Source organism: Spea bombifrons, chromosome 11, assembly GCF_027358695.1.
Source record: "Spea bombifrons isolate aSpeBom1 chromosome 11, aSpeBom1.2.pri, whole genome shotgun sequence".
NCBI lineage: Eukaryota > Metazoa > Chordata > Amphibia > Anura > Pelobatidae > Spea > Spea bombifrons.
This window is the reverse complement of record NC_071097.1, coordinates 22,303,313-22,327,351: the sequence shown is the minus strand read 5'-3', so window position 1 is coordinate 22,327,351 and position 24,039 is coordinate 22,303,313. Positions and strand designations below refer to the sequence as shown.

The 24,039-nt window shown below is 37.1% G+C and overlaps 1 protein-coding gene across 23 annotated transcripts in view; it reads right to left on the bottom strand.

The window, feature by feature from the left end:
- The window catches only part of ANK3 (ankyrin 3), a 223,452-nt gene that overhangs the window by 13,574 nt on the left and 185,839 nt on the right, over nt 1-24,039 (bottom strand). For 17 of the 23 annotated variants that reach the window (XM_053450103.1, XM_053450106.1, XM_053450100.1 and 14 more), the window contains 12 exons: nt 19,438-19,592; nt 17,884-18,095; nt 16,911-17,118; nt 16,225-16,321; nt 15,696-15,924; nt 15,251-15,376; nt 14,562-14,684; nt 12,751-12,777; nt 11,266-11,347; nt 1,311-8,810; nt 724-798; nt 70-201 (listed from right to left, as the gene is read on the bottom strand). In XM_053450103.1, coding sequence (XP_053306078.1) covers nt 70-201; nt 724-798; nt 1,311-8,810; nt 11,266-11,347; nt 12,751-12,777; nt 14,562-14,684; nt 15,251-15,376; nt 15,696-15,924; nt 16,225-16,321; nt 16,911-17,118; nt 17,884-18,095; nt 19,438-19,592 — 8,966 coding nt within the window. The remainder of the gene's footprint in view (nt 1-69; nt 202-723; nt 799-1,310; nt 8,811-11,265; nt 11,348-12,750; nt 12,778-14,561; nt 14,685-15,250; nt 15,377-15,695; nt 15,925-16,224; nt 16,322-16,910; nt 17,119-17,883; nt 18,096-19,437; nt 19,593-24,039) is intronic. The other 6 variants (XM_053450120.1, XM_053450121.1, XM_053450122.1 and 3 more) reach the window with 3 other exon arrangements.

Here is a 24,039-nt window from a genome sequence, read left to right as displayed (position 1 = left end):
AAACATTTTTGCACATAAACAAACAAAACTACGTTTTCACCTTGTTGTGAAAGGTTTTTGTATACTCACTTGTCGCATTTTTTCCATCTCTTACGACCCATTTTTTCAACAACATAAAACTTTGCGTGGTCAAAGAATTTGGATTCTCGACACGAATTTGATTAATTTCATCGACAGAAAAATTCAATTCTCTGGCCAGTTCTGTAAATTGAAACAATTTTGCTTAGCAAGATACCAGAAACTCACTTTAAAAAGAAAATATGAAAAACCAAAGAGCATAAGCTGGACTGTGTTTCTTCTATGGCTATACATGATAATAATTAAGGTCCACAGACCATGGAAACGGGATAGATTTTTTTTTAAACTGGAGATAAAATAAAATTCCCCCATGGAAAATGGTTTTCACTTCATATTAAAATACTTTGGAAATGTGAGCAATGTTGAGAAAGAATTTGTACATTTTAGTGGGATTGCGAGCAAACAAAATTTAAAAAAAAAATCTACTTGTAAAAATATATTTGTCTCTTTGTTAATGTCATTAATATTACTAATGTTAGTATTTTTGTATATTTACACTTATATTTTACACTATATTTTACTTTTTATGTGATGCCTACTTGTTAGTTCTACGGATTGTAGAGCCCAGTTGAATGATGACACTGTATAAATAAAGAAAATAATAAAATATAATTAAAAAATAAAAAGTATTCCAAATACAATTACCTGTCCAGCTAAGACCCAAATGATCGGCAACAATTGCCATCCTTATGTCAGTGCGCTCGCATGGACTCTGAGGACCTGCAATTTACAAAGCCACAATTAAACCTAAGTCACGTTACCTTATTTATGTGTGTAGAATTAATAGAAAATGTCTAGTGCTGCTATTCTATGAAAATTTATTATGATTAGTGAGCTACAAAAAGTTTATTAAAAGAAAAATTACAGCTTGTACTTTGTACGTGTAGGAAGTAGAAGTATAAATATGTGTGCAAAGTTCTGGAATGGAACTACATGCCAAGTTTACATGATGTGGTAGTGAAGGAGTGGTGTAATGTATTCAGTATGGTGTAATTTCTGCATGCTTCTCTAACTCACTAGAGTGTAACTTGAAATAAAAAAAAAAAAACAAGAAGTATAAGACACAGGACACAGATGACAATGAAAGAATGGAAACTAACATAGGTCACTCCACAAGCAATCACGACAGTTCATGCACTAAGGTCAACAAGTCGAGAGGTTTACAAACTAGGCTGGATTTCCACGATGTGAGCTTTTACAGCTCCAAAAACCTGACTGCCTTTTATTCTCACCAGTCCTTCTACTGCTCCTTCTCTCACTGTCGGTCTTTTCAATCTTTGATTTTAAAGATGCTGCGTCTACTTTCATGTCTTTAGCAGACCTCGAAGTAACAGAAGGCTGGGACACTTGAGTGACTTCTGATAATGATGTGTTCCTTGAGGTACTGTCTTCATCATCAGAGATCTCAGTTTGCATTTTCTTCTCTTCATCAGAAAGACGATCCGCAAGCTTTATTGTCTCACCACTAATTCCCTTAAAATATTCAATAGAATGTTTACAAACCTCACTAAACTCACACTTCTTTGTCTTGGCTGCTGGAGTGGAATTAGGTGGAGATCTTACCTTTACGGGTAATTTTGAAGGAGCTGGCTTAACTGCTTCCTTCTCTGTATTTGTCTGTTTCTGTTTTGGTATACATCTCTTTTGCATTGGTGGATTCAATCTGTTGATGTTTTTTACAGGAATCTTAGATTTTACTTCTGTATTTGATGTATTATCAAGTTTTGTCTGTATCTCACACTTGCTTGGCAATTTATTTTTAGTAACCAAGGTGCGTGTGCTACTAACCTGGTTAGAAATTAGTGATTTAGATGGTGTTGCCTTAATAGGTAGTTTGGATCTTGGCCTATTCCCTACAGGCTCTATTGGTTTTTGGTCACCTCTGTGTATTCTTCTCTTATCCCTATCAATATACTGATTAGATACTTCTACTCCCTTACCTGTACTACCTGTCATTTTGCTGACCTTTTTTACAGGATTGGTTTCACATTCCTTAGTAAGTACCAGATTAATTGCGTTATTATTTATATTTAAAATTAAAGAATCTAAGTTATTATTGTTGTTATAATTTTCAGCCTGTAAATCATGTATTTCTATGTGACTAGTTACATTATCACTACTGGATAGATTTGTAAATGCAGCTTTGTTATCATTATTTAAACTCTGCGGACTCGGCAAAGTCTCTAATTTATCGGACACTTCACCAGTGCCATCCTTCTTTGTGGACATGGTTGAGGCAGATATGCCCATTTTTATTGGTGTGCGCAATTTAGGGTCAATTTTAGAAGTGGTAGTATTCGATGATGACTTATCCAATGATATATTACCATTTGTTCCATCAAGACAATCTCCACTGGTCTGGATAGTAGTATGTTCAGCTGACGTGGTCTCTACTGTATTCCCTAGGATGGGTTCTACCAAGATGTCCCCTGACTGTGGAAGTGTGATGGTGGTAATTTTGTCCCCTTCCCCCTTCTCCCCTGACTTCCCTTCAGAATTATGCTCACCAATCTGAAAAAATTGGAGTCTTTCTTCAACAAAATCCCGCTTGCTCATGTCAATAGCACCACTGCGTGTCATCTCAAACATCTTCCCTTCATGAAATGGGAAGGGATTGGGCTCACTTGTTGGGGTACTTTCATCTGTAGGGGTTCTGGCAGGAGTTGTATCTGGAGTGGTTGCTTGTGATCTATCCTCTACAGCCAGACTGAAAGGCTTTGGCTCTTCATCCTTGGATTTTGTTTCAAATACATCATCATCCCCAGCTTTACTGGACCAAGGATCGAAGTCTAAACTTTTTGTTGCCACTGTTTTAAAAGGAGTTGCAAATTCTTCATCTACTTTATAACTGAAGTATGTATCTGGAAATACTGTTCGGTCAGGGTGCCTTCCTTCCAAAGTAAAAAAATGTACTCCTGATTTTTTATCATCTTGATCACCCTTCTTTTCGTCTGAGATTTTTCTACATGGCTTATATTCCTCAATTACTACTTTGTCCTCCTCTTCGATAACTTCAAGCTTACTTTGGCTAAAGCTACGATCGCTATGTTTTAGAACACCTTCTTTACCCCATGGTTCCTTCTTTATTTCCACATCTTGGAGGTGGCTAAGTTTAGGATCTCCTTCTGTTAGTCCATCATCTTCATCCTGCAAATCATAGCCATCAAGAGAATCAATCTCAGTGGCGTCCGTATCATGGGAGAATTCTGCAGTGGTTGCTATGGAGCACTCTGTGATCGATTGATCGTTGTTACCATTTTGTTCTATATCATTAGGTGGTGAATTCAAACCAGATTCATGAGCTTGTTTTCCATCCTCATTGATTTTTGAGCATTCCTTTACCTCCTCATCTTTTATTTTAAAGGTGTACTTCTTGATTGCAAAAGGTTGGATAACTGATTCATCATCACTTGAATCACTCATATCTAACTCAGGGGGGACAGGAGAAGGTGGCTGTACCCGTATCACAGGTTCAGCTGAAAGAAGTTTGTCATGATCATCTTGCAGATTAACCTCCGTCAATTCTATTTCGCTGTCAGTGGAATTGTCCTGATTCCTTTTTCTAGTCTCACTTTGTTCCGTGTCTAAAGGAGGGGGAGGTGGAAATTCAATATATGCCACCCTATTGTCTTTTGATCTTTTGGTCAAATCTTTATTAACATTAAGAGATTGTATAATATCACTATGCGGCATATCTGTAACAGAAGGTAATCTGACTATTTCTTCCTCATCTGATTCCTCTGATACCTCAGGTATAGGACTTGGCTTTCCTGGTATGTATGCCATGAGCGAGTCTGGGGTTTTAGAGTTAAATTCATAGCTCACTTCCTCTGAACTAGGGGTTTCTGGGGTTAAAGGACTTTTGCCTGAACTATCTATAAATGATACTTGCTCCAGGGTATCATCTTCTGGGCTGCCTTGGGGGGATGGTGGCTGTTTCTGTGGTTTAACAGTAAAAAGAGTCCCTTTTGTCTCTTCTATTGTTCTACTCTCCTGACTAACATTTTTAATGCCTCCCTGCTGCTCCTCTCTTTCATATTGCTTTCCTACTTGCACAATGCTGACATAAACTGGTAAAGTTTTGATTTCTTTTAAAACTTCTGTTCTGGCTATTGAATAGTTTCTACCTATTTCAACACGATCATGTGTCCCAGATGAACATTCTTTAACAGGACTACATTCTAAAGAATCAGGGGACTTAACAGGAGATACCTCTGAATCCTCATTAGGAGATAACCCTAAGTAACACTGAGCCTGATGGAGTTTTACATCGGAACGCCTATTGTTTTCACCTGCCACGAAAGCTGAATGCAGTATGTCAGGTTTAAGGATTGTTGACGTTGTTGGTTTTGTCAAGTCAGATTGCAGTTTTGATTGGCTATTAGGACCATCAGCACCGAGAAATGTTCTCCTGTCTTCGGTAACTCGGACAGGAATGTGTGAAGAATTTACCAATTCCTGTTTTTGAGCATCACTTGTGTATCCTCCTTCTTTCCAAGCAAGTTCAGTATATAGAACTTTTTTTGAAGGAGATTTAACACAGCTATCTTTAAACTCTCTTGAGCATAAACCATTTCTGGAAGCAGCTTGCTCGTTTTCAGTCTCATCAACTGGAAAATGAGAACCACTGTTAACCATCTCCTTATCTTGTATAACAACATGTGAAAGCGTTTCCTTATGTGTTTTGTTCTGTCCGGACATCTCCCATGTTCTGTAAATCTTTTTGTCTGTTGACAATGAGGATACTGCTGAACTTACATCAGATATCTGAATTTGTGCATCAGACAAGTGGTCTTTCTGTCCTACACTTGTCTTTTCAACTTTGTTATCTATGAATCCACCATTGCTTTTAATGAATTCTTTGAATTTGGAACATTCTTCATTAATTGCCTCAGTGATAGAATCCTTGAGCAGATTTATTTCTCCATTGGTTTCATCTGTGGCTTTTTGTTGCTTTTCCCTTGTCTGAAATTGAAAAAATGGCAGTCGGCTATCCTGTAGTTTTTTAACTGGAATTTTAGATGGGCTGTTTTGTTTTTTTTCATCTTGAACATTGTCTTTACTTTTCAAATTTATGCTTTGCTCAAATTTTAGTTTTATAGAGCTGAGCTTTGATTGTTTTAATTGAAAACCAGATTGTGAGCCTGATTTAGCCTCATCTGCCTTTTGTTCGAACAGCCTTTTCTCAGGACTACATGGCAAACTGGTGGCTTTCCTTTCATCGACCCTGGCAATGGATTTTCCATCATGAGTAATTTGATGCATTTTAGTCCAGTCCTCACTGGATGTCCTCAGATCGGTAACCAGTACTTTTTCTGGGCTACTGTTAGTAGAACTATGACCAGAAGCAAATTCTTTACCTTTCATTTTATGGGGCTTTTTTTCTGGAGATTGTAATTCATCATTAAGTTTTTCAGTTTTGTCCCGAAAGAATTGTGATACCTCAGTCAATTTTTCCTCTGCCTCTTTAACAGTCCTGTCGACCCTGTCTTCATACAACAACTTTTCTCTACCTCTATCTAGCCTGTCCTCAGTGAAGCGCATCCACATAGCATGTTTGGGGCTTTTGGGATCTCCAGCATAGTGCAACACTGTAACTTTATCAAAAGAATCATCGCTTGATAATTTACCTATACCATTCTCGGAAACATCTTTGTACAATTTTGAAAGGATTTCTTTTTTAGGAGTAATGATCATTTTTCCTCTGCCTTGTTTGTCATGCCGCTGTAAGTCTGAGCCAAGGAGCAAAGCATGATCTGTTATTGAGTCATCTGTATCAGAATGCGACATGTCAAGTTTTTCAGAAAGGAGCATTTTTTCAGCAAATCGGTAAGATTCCCCTCGTAGTTCTGAAAGCTCATCATCATGGTACTCTACCGACTGCTGACTTAATAATTTAAGTGTTTTATATGATTCGTCTGATAGAAGTTGGGCTGAACTTGGACGACTATCTTCTTCCTGAGATACTGGAGTGTTTACCCTTGAAGATTCTAGGTAAGATGGTAGAGACTCTTCAGCTGTGAGCTCCTCTTCTTCTGCCTGCACTTGATCATCTGAACATGTAAAAAAGTTATTTCTTTCTGTCACTGTACCTTTGATGTTAAAATCTCCCTGACTTATGTCTCTTTGGTACACATACATTTCTTTTTCTGGGTGCTTTTTGGTTTCCCTAATAATGACTTCAGTAGGTTCAGCTTGGTTACCTTTTTCAATATGCACCTCAATTATGCGTTCCAGTTTTGGTTTCATTTTGGTGTCTCTCTCAGAGTGTTGCTGTGATGTGTCTGTGCACTTCTGAACATCTGACGCTTTTGACGGTTTGTGCTCAAAAAGACCTGCAAGCTCTTTAGACGGGTCACGGCCTGACTGGAAAGCTTTCATTATATCATGAACAGACATTGTTTCCTCAATTCTTTCTGACTTGGTCTCACCACATGGGGGTGTATGATAAACCATTCTAGTTGTAGTTGTAATATGGGTTTCTTCTTTAACACATACACCTTTGCCAATAACACATTTGTGGTCATCTTCTTCATTCCCAGCCTTTATCTGGAATGCTTTATTTTTTACTTTTAATGACCCAGTAGGACTTTGTTCAAGCTCTATAAAGGTGGGCTCCGAGGGCGGTGTATCACTTTTTTCTGATTCAGGAAGGTCCCCATTGGAAGACTCGTAGCTCCTGATAACATGGACTACTTCTGTTCGTGTTTCTGTTATAACTGGTGGGATGGGAACATCATGGAAAAGAGGCTTAGGACCCGTGCTTTCTGCACTCTGTGGGGCTGATGGAGTCTTTTCACTTCTTGTTTCAAACCCGCTGTCTGACAAAGGACTTTTGTCTTGCTCATGCTGTGAAAAATCATCAGGAGACTCTAAAATCATTTCTGTTCCAAAAATGGAATCTGACATTTTACATAATTCCTTTTCTGAAGCTGAAGATCTCATTGAAGAGGGGGGCATTTTAAGCTTATGGTCCTGCAGATTTATTGCTGGTTTCAAAACTCTTTTTTGTCTTTCCTCCCCTTCTTTTTTCCCATCATCATATTTGTATTTTAAGTTAGAAAATGTATTCCCCCCAATGTCATTTGTCAAATAATCAATCACTTTGGTCAAATTATAGTCTTTTTCAGACATAGTTCTATTTCTTATCTCTACTCTCTCAGGTGCATAAGTTGGTATGCCCATACTGGCACGCTGTCTTGCTTCTTCAAGCTCCTCATTACTAAATTCTACCCAGTCCTCATCTGATGAGTGATCCTGATCACCTGAACATTTACCTTCCATGAAGCCATCTTTTTTTAAAATTTCGCTTACTTTTACTAAGTCCTCTTTCACCTTTTCAACAATTTTAAAAGGTTCTTCATCCTCAATTCTGACTTCTTTAATCAATTCATTGGGAAATGATTTGTCCTCTGATGTGTCAGTCTGTAAAATTGCTGTCATTCTCATTAAATCTTCTTTCATGTCTGCAACATCCTTCAGTATCTCCTGACTGGAAGATAATGGTGATGTTGTGGCTAATTTTAGAGCCGCAGTTGACAGAAATAAAGGTGTTTTTACAGGAGAGGAAATCCGGCTGAACTGGGTAGGTGTGTCTGTCGCTAAAACTTTTGAAGGTGATAACAGGGCGGCTGCCGACTTTGTCAGAGAAGCAGACTCTGAGAGTTTTTTTATAGTTGGCTCGGATAACACATTAACTACAGAATACACCGGCACAGTTATTGTTTGAGACGTCACAGACGAGGTAGTAGAGGACAGCGTAGATCTAAAGGTTGTGTAGACTGAACAAGCTGCAGGACCTCGAATAGTTTGAAAAGCTGAAGATGTTGATGGGAATGACCTGAGAGGTGAATAGGATGTTTGAGTTGCAGTGGGATCAGTATAATTTTTCTCTGCTGTTTCCAGAGCAGTATTAACAGTTGACGTAACAGATTTTGTAACTGTGGATATTTTATCTTGCAAATTGACTGCAGATCCATTAATATAATTTGAGCAGAGTGAGTACTTTAAAGGTGACACAGACCCATTTACCAAACCAACTTCGCTGGGCACATTTCCAAGTTTTAAAGGAGAAGACAAGGAAGGCACCGGAGTTATTTTTGAAGAAGCAACAGCAGGCGAAACTACGGACTTTAGAGGTGAAGATGAAAGTGACCCTGCAGATGTAATGAGTGATTTAAATGGTAGAGTTGAAGAATACATATTAATATTTGACTTAGGGGATGCTGGAGGTGTCATTGTAATGGATGATCTTTCTAAGAGGGACCCAGCAGTGGAAACCGGAGAAGTCCTGGAGGAAAAAACAGAGGCTGCTGAAAGCCCTTTGAAGGCTGAAGTATCAGCTAATGTAGGCGCTCTAATTGGAGAACCAGTGGAGCCTTGAATTGTATATGGACTCTGCGTCACAACAGTTTTTATTGGAGATGATACTGTCCGAAATGATCTAATTGGAGATGCTACATCACTGACAGATTTAACAGACGATGTAGTAGAAGCTCCTAGTGTGGATTTTATCGGAGAAGCAGAGGAGACCGACCAAATTGATTTTAATGGGGATGCTGATGGGGTATTAGAGGAGGAGCTTGACAGAGAAGTAAAGCCTGATTTAGTTTGTCCGGGCACTGTGATTGGAGCAGTGGTCCAGGACTGGTATGGTCTTGTTGGAATGCCTGGCTTGTATGAATAAGTAGCAGGTACTGGTCTTGTTGGTCCTGCGCTCCGATCAACTGGTTCTTTCATGTTTAAATTAAAATTAAATGCAAAATTAACGAAAAATGATTGAAAAAAACAGAGAGACCAGAGAAGAAAATGGTCAGTAAAGTTTATAACATTTTAAATGCAAGTACAACTGTTTTTTATGTCAGAATAATGGTGAAGATGATGATGCGGGGATTGAAATAAGAAGATATCCTTGATATGAAAATGAGCCACGGACATAAGCAACGTAAAATGGAGAACAATAAGCAAATGGAAACCAAAACCACAAAAGATGGAAGACAGAAAACACTACACGTATATACAGAAAAAAGAAAAGAGCTACTGAAACTGTCTTTTGACTTTCTGATGTGCTGATTTGTAATAATAAAGTACGTTTTTTGCCCTCTTAAATACAGTGTACATTGTCACGGTGGGGTTAGTGCTTAGAATTAGTAAGTCTTTTTTTGTCTTTCTCTGGTTGTACCATTATGTAACAAACACTATCGTTCATTAAACAGCAATAAATGTGTAAACTTCATTTTTCTTTCACTTCAGAACTATACATGCAGACATCCGATTTATTATGTGACAGGCAAGTACGGTGCAAACCATGGAGAAACTGAGAATTGATCAAATCTATTTCTTCCATGCAGAATTGGTAGATTTGTTGCACAATCACAAAGCCAATAAGAGGTTTTATTTTCAGAAATTATTTTTGCTTGAATTTTATTTCATGCTGTCATTTTTTTTTCATGTTTGATATAACCAAAGGAAAAAAAAAAACATGGAATGTAATGGACTTAAAACAAAAGCATGTGTTGGGTTGATGATGAAACAGGTATTTTGGAGGATGTGGTCAAGCAGGGTTAACAAAAAAAATGTGTTACGTATTCAAGCGTGCATGGAATGTTATGTTGTAACAAGCGATGTATTAAGAAAATAGTATTTTATAATGTATTTCCCAAAACCAGTCAGACGGAAATATTTTCAAAAATGACTGTTTTTTGGAAATTGTGGCACACCATATACATTCATATATTTTAAAAGAAGAGTTAATGATTTCTACCATATAGTCAGAGTTTTGTGAACTACATGTATGAAAAGTTCACAGGTACGTGAAAGTGCCTCTGTCTGAGTCGGGCTAAATCCAGTACGCAACCGTGGTGGGTATTTCAATAAATACATTTATGACTTCCACAAACCTTTGCTTATACTTAAATCTTACATATAAATCAACCAAAATTAGCGGATTTGTTCACTTAAGAGTGCATTGATGGCATCATTCTGCTGTTGGTGTGATAAACGCACATAATTCACAAGATGAGCATGCCACCTATTTGTCACCTATTAGCTAAATGCATGGGAGATGTGAAGAATATTCAATCCACGTTTATATTCCAAGGCAAACTCTCAATGCAAATAGCTTTGGCCTTTTCCATTTAAATTTGTATTAGGAGATTACAAACACGTTATTTTTATTAAGGTACCTTACGAACCAAACTTTAAATCTACACTGAAGAACTATATTCAAAGCATTTTAAGAGTAAATTCCACTCAACAAAAAAATGATATGGAATCAAACTGCTATATGACTCTGACCTTGATTGTAAAAAACAGCATTAATTAATAGTATGCATCTTTCTGTCTAATCTAAAAGTGGGCCCAATCCCATCAAAAAATTGCAAACATTGCAATAATTAGATATCTTCTTTTTAACCCACTGTAACTTGAGTGTTTACAAGAAATACATCAAGTATAATTGTGGTTTCTAATGTTTTGGCCTAACCCCTACCCCAAAAGGGCGGACGTACAAATGTTTTTCTGATGTAAAATCTCAGAATGAGATTCAAGGTTGAGTGGTTAGATCACACATAGGGGTGGGGCTAGTTGTGTATAGTGGGTGTGGAGTGGCAGGAAAGTGGGGATGGAGTAGGCTGATGTGGGTGTGACCAAATGCCTCTCCTGTGCCTCAAGAAAGAAGAAGGTGACCCAAAGACTCACGGAAACAATGCTTCACACAGAGACTCTGGGTCACCTCTAGTACAGAGATGATGCTTTGGATCCGCATCAAAATTCTCATTGGCTCATTTTTCAGCATATGTAACGCCATCAAGAAGACAACTTTTAAAAAAATGTTTTTTAAATTTTCTGCTATAAAGCATACAATGTGTTTCCTACTTACCTCACAGGATGCAGTTAATAAATAACATACAAGCCGTTTTAAACAGCTACAGTTGTAAAACACACAACATTTTGTGTTATCCTTGGAATGTTGTTTGCCTATGGCCCTTGAGTTAATAATCCTGACATGCTCTTTATTCAAGTGACTCACCTGCAAAGCCTTCCATGTCCTCCACACAAATAATATACTTCATTTAATCCATAAAAATAATAACCTGCTGTGTTTACACAATTCAGGCTTAAGATGGTAGAATGATAACTCTTCTTTTAAAAAAATAATTAGTTTTGTTAAAGTGTTATCAAACTCACTCATTCCAGGCTCAGTCAGATAGCTGTATCGCTTACGCAAGGCTAGTGACACAAAGTTCTGGCGTCGATCCACTTTCTCTGTCTGCGGAGGAAAATAAAACAAACTAAGTGTTGAACAATTCCATGCTAATCTGTTTCTACTAATTATAGCTATATATTTTTATATATATATTTTTTTTTATTATTTTTTTTATTTTTTACATATATTTTTTATATTTTTTTTGTGACATTCAGATAAAACCATTACAACCAAGTCACACAAACTACATTTAACCGACAATGACAAGATATAAACATTTGGCTTCTCTCTAACATTATCATATTACATTAAAAGACAAAGAAAATTCACATTACAATTTCAAAATGGACAAAAGGTGACAATGGGAAATGCAGAATCCTATATAGTACAGGTTTGAAAGAAGACATTTAATTAGTGTGATACATTTTGCACTTTTTGAGGGTGTGAGGATATTCCTGGGATGTAATTTGGCCATCACGCTTAAGTAAATAACTAATAAACAGACCAGAATCCAGGACAACAAAGAAAATATATATTGCTCCTTCAAAGATTTTTTTTTTACAAAAACTTGTAAATAATATGTACTCATGTAATGAGCACATGTACCCTATAGGGTGATTTCTGAAAATTATTATAGTTTATTATATTCAGTAATATTTCAGACTAACCTATAGCCCAAAACATAATTAGCTTTTAATATTAAGTGTAATCAGCAAATATTGGGTAATTTAAAAAACATATATGATTCTAAGCAAGGCCATCAGTTCACACACAAATGGGTTTATTCACAGAGTTTAGCCTATGCAAAGAGTGCTCGGAATATTCCGCATTCTCTAAACAAACCCCAGTTTTATGAGCCCAGTCCATACTGCCTTCAATGGGACCTGAACCACTTCTCCGGGTCACTAAGGGCAAACCTCTTGGTCCCAGGAGTGGCGTTGAAGAACGTCCCACTCCCTGGCCATTTCCCATTAAAAATACAGTGTGTCTTGCAACGGTGGCAGGACTGCCCAATGATGTCTGCGCGGCCACCCGCAACATCAGCGTGAGCCCCCGCTGACGGCAGAGGGACCACCCACCGTCATCTGCGGGACCTTCTACCTACATCCCACAAGGGAGACCTTTGAGGAGCCAGAAAGTTCCAAGGTATGTTGCCCTCTCTTAGGATAAAGCACTCATTAAGTATCTTCATGGGACTTGTGGAGGTCCACAAATCTTTCTGACATTGGGCTGGCCCTTTAATTGTTGTTATGGATGAAATGTTTTCTTTATGAGTTTTTCTCATAAATCTAACTCACTAGAGTCCTAAAAAATCATAGTTGCATAGAAGTTTAAGCAAAGAATTATAATAAATAGCTCTGTTTATCTGAAGAAAGAATGGAGGAATTTAGCCAATGAGAAAGATTTCACAGAAGAGAATCTTGTCTAATCCTGAATAATATAAGGAAATATATAATTAATATTACCTCATCATCTTGGTCTGACTCTGTTTCCTTTTGGATCCAAGATGCATTGCAGAGATAAGGTAAATTATGGTGGGCAGCAGGGAAAAGAATATTAGCACATTTAAAGGGGGAGAGGTAGGAAATACAGCAAGCACAGAATGAACAAAGACACAAGAAGTTAAGTCGACAGGAGATGCTAGTACCATATTAACAAAACAGGTTACTGGGCTAAAACAAGGGCACACAATGGGAACTGAACAATTTCAAACACAAACCCAACAAAACAGCTGGAACAACACATATCTCTACAGATTATTAAACACTCCAGCTGGCGTGGTCTATGAAGCATGCTATATATATATATATATAGACTATATATCATGGCATTTACAATCCATAGCACCTGTGATGCTAGAGGATATCCGTTCTCTGGCTTATTTCTAAACGCTAGAAGCAAAATATATATTTTTAAAAAAAACCCACCTAAAAAGTGAAAACCAGAAATGGCATACTGTTTCAAAATACTAGAGAAGATAGGAGTCTTGGGTGATATATACGCATTCAGGACTTCTGGGGTTCCTTCTTCAGGTAGAATCAAATCTGAAGAAGGGACCCCTTAAAGCTTATTTGATTTTAGAATTATTTTTATGTTAACTCAATAAAAATTTACAGTTGCATCTAAAGTCATCTAATGTCTTGTCAGTTCTAGTTTTGTCATACCCTTTGAACACGTTTTGTAAGTAGCGCTGTGTAGAGTGTTGGCACTATATACATAAACGATAATAATCATAGTGCAAGTAATGACTATAACATTGGATGGAGGAGTTTAGTAATTTGTGAGCTCAATGAAAAAAAGAAACTCAAATAAAGCATAATCTGTCTGTAGCAAATCATGTTTGATGTTTAGGATAACCAAATCGTTTGTGCCAAGGTAAAGTGAACCCAACATAATCATATAACATGGTGGTACATAGTATACACAGTATAGACTTTCAAGAGTTCTCCCACCTGCCTACATATGGACTTGCTACAAATTATTTAACTACAAATTATTTAACTAGGGATTTGGGTAGTAAACAAAGAAATCCAGATCTTTTAACTAGACAACCTTATCAGATTATATAGGGACTGACAATTATTTTGTTGCAAACACTTTGTTGCAAGAGTTCATACTATATCAGAAAATTGTAGAATGCATATATATATATAATTTTAGGGTCTAAATTGTTTTACACATAGTTGTGGTTTTGAAAGATGGGTACACAGTGACTCCACTCTAGAGCTTCCAGTCAAAGTTTCTTGTGCTTAAGTATGTCCTTTTAAGGTAATACATAAAAGATGGATTTCTAATAGGTGTATATACTTAAAATCGGTAAACCTAATTAACTAGATGCATAATAAACAAATGTTTTGGAAAGTTATGGTTCCACGTTACATAACAGCAGACTTGAGTCTGTACAAATGTTGGAGCTGAGTGGGGATTATTATGTGATGGTGAAAATATTTGTCAAACCAAAAAGCAGTTTATTCGGGAGATTTATATATATAATTAACACCCATTCACATGCCATGGAACAGAAATATCATTATTGTGTTCAACCATGGGACAATGGCTTAAGAGCACTGGGAAAAAAGAACTTCTTATGTGTATACTGCTGCAAAAAAAAGCTTTAAAGTTTAACCCATCCTCTGAAACTAACATATTACTCTTACTTATAAACGACCCTAATCCATAAAGATCCTAATGGGAGAGGAGGTTTTCACCTGGCAGTCAACTAGCATGATAGAAAAATACCATGGAACATAGTAGCACCGATTCAGTGAAAAAATACCTTTTTCTGAGTTGGAAGGGTAATATTTAAGTTGCACACAGCAGTTTGTGGCAAGCCTTTTGTTGTTTTCGGCTCTTTCAGAAACGAAAGTCGGCCACAAGGTTCTTGGCTTGGGTCACGGACCTAAAAGAAATAGGAAAATTACATTTTAAATGAAATTTTGCTTAAATGTAATCATTACAAGCACAGTTAATGTTTTGCTGCTCAAACATTTATTATAATAATTTTCAGTGTAGTCATCCTAGGGAGAGGGGTTAGGGAACACGGCTTCAGTGTTACAACTGTTTGGTGTTGCTCTTTTTTATAGTGTATTCAGAAAAAAACAATGCAGCATCCAATTACTGATGATTCCTTGATTTATACAAGAAAACCCAGTAATGTCTCTGGAATTAACAAAATAACAGGTTGATCCATACTGATCTAGTAAAAAGGTAGCAAAATAAGTAACATTTTGTCCTGATTCGTGATGAGGAGCATTAATGATAAATAGCCCCTCAAAATGATTGTTCATATAGCATCTTGATCTAACCAGCTGATTAACCCTGGTTTGGGTGGCTAACCTTACTGACCTACATCTGGACAGATACTTCTCTAGCGTGCAGAACAAAACCCTACTTAGGCCAGAAGATGTGATACGATATCATACAAAGAATATACCTTAATAGCATTAAGTTATATGATCAATTTACCTTCACAGAAAATGGCAGTCTGTTTTCCTTAAATGCGTAGAAATTAAATATCAGCTGCTGTCCTCCTTTTGTCAGAGGAGCTAGATTTCCATAACAGTCAACATGGATAGGCTTTCCTTCTAGAACCTATAAACATGGCAATCAACAGTAAGAAAGGTAAGTGTTTTCCTAAAGGCTGAAATTTTAATTTTCAATACCAATAAGAATATTAAAATAGGTTACAAAAGATGTTACAAACGCTTTCTGGACAGTTCACATTTAGTTATACTATCCATAAATACACTATCCAGCACAGAATATCCATAAACTTTACGGAGCCCAAACTATCCACAACAGACAACACAAAGCAAGTTTCAGCAACATAGCCTGCATCAAACCAATGAAGTTCAAATTATGCAGCTTGGAATGACTATATATATTTATTTATCTGTAATCCGAAACCCACCTCTATGTCTTTACTCCTTGCCACCTCTTCGAAGTTCTCCTGCTGCTCCAATGTCTTGTCCACTTTGTCATCAGTCATACAGAAGCAGCGCAATTTGGCCTCAACTGGGTCATTCATTTTGGCAAAAACCACAAACTTGGCCATGTATGGAACACAAATTAGTTCTCTGTAGAGCTGGGTTGCCAAACTAACTGTCTCCGGAATCTGATGGCAGTCGCCAAGCCAAAACCTGCACAGAAAACGATGTTACAAAATGTAATACAAAGATTAAGGGGGCTGTGGCAGGAAAAAAACAGAACAGCAAATATCTGACTAGCTTGTCTACAATTTGGAGTGAAATGATCTAGAATGAGTAATTACCGCCAAGGTATTTATACAAACGCTTAGCCCATGGCATATGAAGTGCCACTGGTTATTGGCAAGTTAATGTTAGACGTTAGAAATATTATTCAGTAACTTTGGCCTTCTGAAAGGTCCTCATGCAAGCCAAGCGCTCAATGAGAAATATGTCAAATGTCTTTACACATACCTGGCTGAGACATTGGTTGTAAAAGAAACACAGTCATTCACAAATGTCAAAGGTGTCGTTCCTGTGATATCCTCCCACTGAGCCGGGGATGTCCCGCCTGTCATAAAGGAAATATTTCAGAATTGGTTTGTTAGACTGGTTAGGAAAGTATAAGAAAACACAGAGCACCATGCTTGACTATTTAGAAGAGTGGAATATATAACTGGGACATGTATTTTTCTAGTATAAGCCTTCATTATTGCATTAAAGACTACCTAGAAGAGGGTATGTGCCCAGTTCAAAATAATTCTATGAACTTGCCTTTTTTGCTGACCCAAGTTGGAGGACCCTAGGCTTGGAGGAGATATGTTCAGCATTCTGACATATGATAAACTTAATTTTTTACATGTTTAATAAATACATATTAAAGTACTTACAAAGTACTTTAATATACATTCTTTGATGGTGAGACTCTTATTGAGTTGTATTGATATACCTTAATGCTGTGCAAATTCGAATCTACATGTTATATATGGCACACTGCATGCTTAAATATTGTTTGATAAGAAACAATTGCATATTTATTGGTGTTTATGTCTATAAAATGTATAGCTGGGTCAGGTTTTAAATGCATTATCCAATGTACTTTAACTAATGTAACTTTAAACTCATTGGCTTGTACATACAATGAATAAGTGTGTACTCACCTGTAATACTGCACAAGAGTCTCAGGCTGGGTGTTGTGTCCCCTTTGTAACCATTGCTGACCCCTTCTCCTGATGGAGGTGGCACTGGAATCGTCATGGTGATCGGCTTGTGAAATTTCCTTCGCCTTGGCTCCACAGTGACAATTGGGCTGAAAGTTGCTCTGTTTCCAATAACTTTTTTGGCTAGTTCATCAGGTACCGGCTGTGCCTATTCAGTTTTTTTTAACGACAATTACAAAACTTAATCAGCCTTTAGATAAAAGTAGATGGAATAAAAACTATAGAAATTATAATTTGTTTTTCCTTTTACAGATAAAAACAGGGCTGGGTTCCATAAATTGAACAAGGCACGTCACTGAAATGTGGCTTTTCTGGTTGTTGAGTTAGTAGCACATATATCAATAGTTGGAGAGCAAGGTGGGCTCTATGACCCATCAAGTTATGCTTTTAATTCCCCTTCTACCAAATTGCACATGTTGTGTGGGAAGAGGCATGTCGTTCCCTCTTAGTGTTTTAACTTGCATACCCTCACCTGTAACTCACAAAATTCAAAGTCAGATGTACTCGCATCTACTAGCAAGCAACAGATATTAGTGAATGTGCAAGAAACTTTGCAAGTGTTAAGAAGTGAGTTCAAATTAACCCTAGCTTTTTAGTGAATAGAATAAGATGTGTCAAAAGAACCTGCAGAAATGTGTCATGTTGGGTCTATGTAGTTTTTGTGAAGTACTATAATGTTACATACTATAGTGCATTTTTTTTTAAAGAAACCAGTGAACACATGTTGAGTCCCTTGGTTTGTATTAATCTAAGATTATTGCTACTAATGAAGATGGTCCCCAAACTAATTTCACTTAGGGCCACTCCTGATTACCGGATATTACTGAAATGTTGATACATACATGTTTCAATATTTCGTCATAATTTAAAATCAAAAAGTAACATCTAGAACTGGATCTGTATTTTTTCTTACCTGTAGTCCTACCCGAATTCTTTTGGTCAATGCCCCTTCTGGGAAGGACGCTTGTACGAGGGGTACGGTGGTACTTTTAAGTACCCCTCCCTCAGGCCCTATTTGGTTGCTTTCTTGCTTAATCCGTGAAACAACAGCAAAATATTGAGGAAAGTCCTTTGTAACAATTCTACAGACTCGCTTTTTTTCCAGCTCTTCTGCAGTGTCTAGCTCTGAGAAAAAAGAAAATACTGGATTCAATGCATAGCATATTCAAAAACAAAACAAAAAAATGTAAAAGTAACAGAAAATAAATAAGTGGTATTTCAGCCACATAGTAATGGATTTTCGGTGATATTGCCCAATTGTGTTCCTTTTTTTCTCTTGTGGGCAAACATGATCATAAGACCCAGAGGGGAAATTGTGCTGGGATACGTGGCAAGAGGCTTGGAGGAGTGGGGCCACTGGCATGACCACCTACCTTAGCTGAATACCTACATGGTCATGTGGAAGCTACAGGGAATATCTGTGCTGCAAAAGCACACTTTTGTTGGGAGGATATATAATAAGTTTGTTGGATATGATGTAAATGTGTCTCATACAAGAAATTGGGGGATCATGTGTCCCAAATTGCCAGGGATAGTCCTGACAGCAAAGGACCCTGCCCCAGGCAATGCTATTCTGATACAATGTAATGCCCCTGAATGAAAATGTATTTATATGCAACCATCCCCCTTGAAATCCTACACCCAGTGCCACTGAGTTCCCAAATTAAAATGTGGTCAACATAGATTATTTCTTTACTCAGCAACACTACAAGTGGGCAACTGCAGATGTATCTCATTTGAGATGCCTTATGCCAATTGGCAGGGGTTGCCCTTAGATATTGCCCCTTCACAAAACATATTTGAATGTTTAGAAGTATTTACTTATGAATTCCAGAAGGTGGCACTGCGATCAAACCACATAAAGAAGTGTGACTGGTTACTGAATAATATTATTATTTATTGTTTTATATAGCCTCATCATATTCAGCAGGGCTTCTAAACAAATCAAAGGATGGTACCAATTTTTAATATATACAAACTATTACTGAAGACTAATTGATCACATAATATTGTATATTACTATATACCATTTTTTTGCTGAAGACCAATCACATGTAATATTTGACATTACTTTTAAAGCATCACGCAATTACATATGGCATCCGTTAACTAAATTATACAATTCTTTACGTCATTATACATTATGAAGGTCCAACCCCACCGAGGTTCTGCTGCAGGTTGAGCTTGGCTGGCCCTGTATAATGCATTGTTTAATTAGTGAGATGTATTGACCCACTGAATTATGCATTATACAGGGCCTGCTCAGCCTTTCTTGATGGAGAATCCTGCCAGCGTTGGCCCTAATGAGTAGTGAGAGATTTAAAACCACAAGGTTGCAAACTCTCCTTCCAATTCCCTTTAGTGAATGAACCCCAATATGTCAGTACTTATTATTATATTACATAAATTATATTATTCTTCCAAGAAGAAGCACAAAACTGTAAGAAATAAAAGAGTTTAGACTAACCTTCATCCATACCATGGACCAACTCATTGAGTTCTTCAAGTCTGCAATCATACGAATGCTCTTTCCAGGATTCCCCATTTTCGCTCCTTAATACAATCAATTCCCTTTCTTTACTCCGCATGGATCCAAAGTGGGGAATCTCCACTATTACAGGTCTGTACAAAAACAAAAGAGTGGCTTTTACAGAAGTCACGGTTATTTCTACACCTGATGCTGCCACTTCTTTACAAAACACAGAAAAAAAATAATAATATAGGTTAAAAAGCTGCAAAATCCAACAGTTTTAAGAACAAATTTGGTAATAATCGGTATTATACAATTACAAATATCAGTAGAAAAATATGTCTGAACATCATCTAAAGTATTTGTATGGTATAGTACATACTTTATCTTTTTCTTCATTTTAAATAAAAGCTACTATTGTAAATAAAACACAGAAAATCGAATGTGATTAACAGGCCAAGCTCTGATTCTGCAGCTTTCTAGTATGATAAGACAGTATCGATATTTTCCTACAGAGGTTGTACAGATATCATCAAGTCAGTTTTTTATGGAAGAAGTAAAATATGCCCACATAACATAACCAATAACAAATACTCTCTGAAGAACTTAAATAATGGTTCTAGATCCAAGAGAACAGTTGTTTTGTTAATATATATATTTTGTAAATAATACTATAGTGTTCTTTGTTTATTGCTTAATTTGACAGATTTGAATTATTTAGAATAAATGTAAATTTTATGATAAAATACAATTTTGTGAAGTTTTTAGGCAAACAACCATAATACTGTTGAACAGACCCATGTCAAGAGGAGGAAATACAATCTTTGCAGGTTAATAGGTCAGATACTGTCTGCTTAGTGTCAAGGACAACATGTCAGTGTTCATGGTATTTAACAAGACTGTTCTTAGAGAAGGTATTCCACAGTCATTTAGGAGATTCATTATTTTCAGTTCAGTTTATTTTTGCTAATTCTAGATTTTTTCTAAAAGGATTCTCTATAAATGTCATTTTTTGTATTATGGAATATGCTTTTACAGACTAATAAAAACGATATTGTGAGTTACGTTGGTTAGGGACACAAATAAGTACATTTCCATGCATGATAATTAAATTTAGGAAGAAAAAACGAGTTAGTAGCCTATATATTCTGCATATTGCATGGGTGCAGAATATATCAGCTGCCACTACTACATCTTGAATATCTTGAATATCCTATAAGACTGTAAGTTGCAAGGTGCGGCCTCCATGGATGCATCCTGGTGCCATGTGTTCTCTAGGTAAGCGACGCACCCGGCCATCTACGTGATGTAAAAGAAAACCTGATTTGTCACACTGGGCCACCTTCTTCCATTGCTTGATGGCCCAGTTCTTATGCTCACATGCCCATTGTAGGCGCTTTTGGCAGTGGACAGTGGTCACCATGGGTACCATGACTGGTCTGCGGCTACGCAGCCACATACTAATCAAACTGCGATGCACTGTGTGTTCGGACACCTTTACCAGCATTAACAATTTTCAGAAATTTAAGTTACAGAAGCTCATGTTGGATTTGACTAGAAGTGTTGGATTTGACCACATGGGCCAGCCTCACCCCCCACCTGCATCAATGAGCCTTGGTTGCCCATGACCCTATCACCGGCTCACCGCTTTCCTTCCTTGGACCACTTTTGATACTGACCACTGCAGACTGGGAACACCCCACAAGAGCTGCAGTTTTGGGAATGCTCTGACCCAGTCATCTAGCCATCACAATTTGCCACTTATCAGAGTTGCTCAGATCCTTACACTTGCCCATTTCTCTTCTAACAGCTTTGTGGACGAAATGTTCACTTGTTGCCTAATATACTCCCCCCCCCCACACTGACAGGTGCCATAATACCAAGACTATCAGTCTTATTAACTTTACCTGTCAGTGGCCATAATGTTATGGCTGATCAGTGTATAGCCATATCACATATTTAGGAAATATTTAGCTCTATTTTAAGCTCTATAGATATTAAATCAGCTAAAACAGTACAGCGACCTTTCAAGTGTCTATGGTAAAAACCTATCAACACCTTTTTTTGTGTCACATGACAAGAGTTCCCAACAAAAATGTGAACAAAGCAAATGACAATGATTAACAAAAATATTTCTGTGAAGTGTTTTTACATTCAACAATATTAGAGAATATGTTTAAAATGCTGTTCGTAATTACATTGCTATATTTAGCAGAGCAGGTGGAACAGCACTTTTAATAAACTCAATAATAAATGAAGTTGAATGCAAGTAATGATCAGTATAGTCTACTATGGATGTCTGCATTATATACAAAAATAAAGTTGAAAGAGCAGTAAAGCAAAAGTTATAATTGAAAAGGGAAGCAAGTTTTCTTTGGCTTCCGTTTCTGTTCTGCAAGTTCTTTATAGTGTTTTGATGCTAAACAGAATAATAGAATGTATCTCCTGCGCCTCTTCTAACTTAAAGGGGTCTAATGCAGCATTACATAGATGTGCTAGTACAACTAATTAATTTACTTGGCTGTAAATTAAACTTGGCACCAAGTATTCTGCCATAAGAAGCACCTACTCGGCGTGTGATTAGGCCTACTCCATCTGTGACAATCCACGCACCTTAATGGAGTCACTAAGTAGAGCTCTGGTTAACCAATGTGGTCCTATGTGGTCTCTATGGATCTGACCAAACTATATTATAATTGCTAAACTGAGTCTATGGCTCATTTGTAGACATTAAGTGATAAACCTTGGCATCTGTTAATAAAAAGGGCCAGTGATCTGCTAGAAATTCTTCCTATATACCCATAGCTTGTGAAACCTGGAGACTCCAGAAGAAGCACCGCTTCTTCGGTTCTACATCAGCAGGCAGTCCTGGCCACATCTCACAAGGGGGGGGGCACTTCGTCTAGCAGAGGCCTTAAAGTTCCGGGGTGTGTATACACCTATATAGCATATATTGTGCAGGATTCATTTAATCTCAATTTTGTATTATATCTGATCACAACTAATTTGTTTTTACTATTAATATAATAATGAATCAAGTCCATGCATAAATAAATTATGAAGCCATATGATTACTGATCAATCATTTGGCTTGTATGTTCATGATGAATGCAGAAATAATTAAGCTCTTAATTCATTATCTTGTAGAGGCATATCATTGTTCATCACTGTCCGCCATAAGTAAACTGTACTGTGTACACAGTGGACAGGATGATAATTCATACATCAAAAATCTCTTTGTAAACATTTGGGGTATTAACCGTTTTACTTGAGGGTACCAAGAAACCCTCAGTGAGGGTATGAAGATTTTTCGTCTTGACTGTCTTTTCAGCTGTAGTTCCAGAAAATTGTCCCGGACTATATGTGGGTCGACTTGGGACATATATATTTCACCTTCCTTATACTCTGACCTTGACGTTTGTTTATGCTCATTGCAAAACTTAAACATACTGAAAACGTCTGAAATTGGAGGGCCAAATGGACATGGTATCCATGCTACTGTAAACAGTGCCGCTGGCCACAGGTTCTGTATATTTAGATTACCTAACATTTGCATCAACATGCAGTATGTTCTTACAACCAAGGCTTTTTAAGCTTAAAAGGCTAATCCTGGTATAAAGCCAGTAAAATTGGCTCAAGCATTTAAGGCCAAAATGCCAGTTTAGTAAGTCATGACACTGCTCATCAATCAATTATATTTAACAGTGTATTTTACTTTGACGGTAAGGGGCCATTTTTCAGGTAACTTTGCTTTAAAAAGTTGTTAAAGCCACTACTGAGCTCTTCTGTTTGAAAACAATACGGTCACACTCTACATTCCTCACTTAGTTACCCAAGTCTGTCTTATTATAGGGATAACTCTATGAATACACCAAAAATTGAACAAGCAATTCCACATGGATGCCTCCATGTTTCACAAAAAAAACCTATTTTTTTGGTTGCCTGTAAATACCTTCTCTTGAACAAAGTAAAATAAAAACAGCAACTCTCCAAATTGCAATGTAATTGATGCAGCATAACATTTCAAACGAAGGGAGTCATGAATAGCGAAGAAAATAAAATTTGCTGTGAGTTGTACATGCCTAGAAGCACAAATATATTTAGCACTTTCAATACAAGCCACTCATTATCCTTTCAACATCAGGAATGGACTGAAAGTCACGGAAGAAAAATTATATAAAGGAAAAAAAAAAAAAAAAAAAATCGACAAAAATGTAGATGAAAAAAATAATAAGATACAAACGAAACCCTTGGACAATTCGTATCTTTGATATTTTGCTTTAAGAGTGCAGCATCCTACCCAATAAATTTTGTTCCATGAGGCCCAAGCTGCAGGATTCGGCTAATCAAGCTTTCTCCCTCGTTAAGAGGGGGGGAATTGGTGGGAAGATGCAGTTTACTGAAAAAATCCATGCAGCAGGAAGAGAAATAAGAAGGGGGGAATATTAGGGTCAACTGCCATTCCAGACAGAATTTCCCAAACATACGCCATGACTTGGCGTCTGGTTTGGAAATAATTCTTCATAATAAAACCTTTGCATGCATACTAAGGGATATCATTGTACGGGTGAAGGTGATTTGTATTGGTTATTATGTACG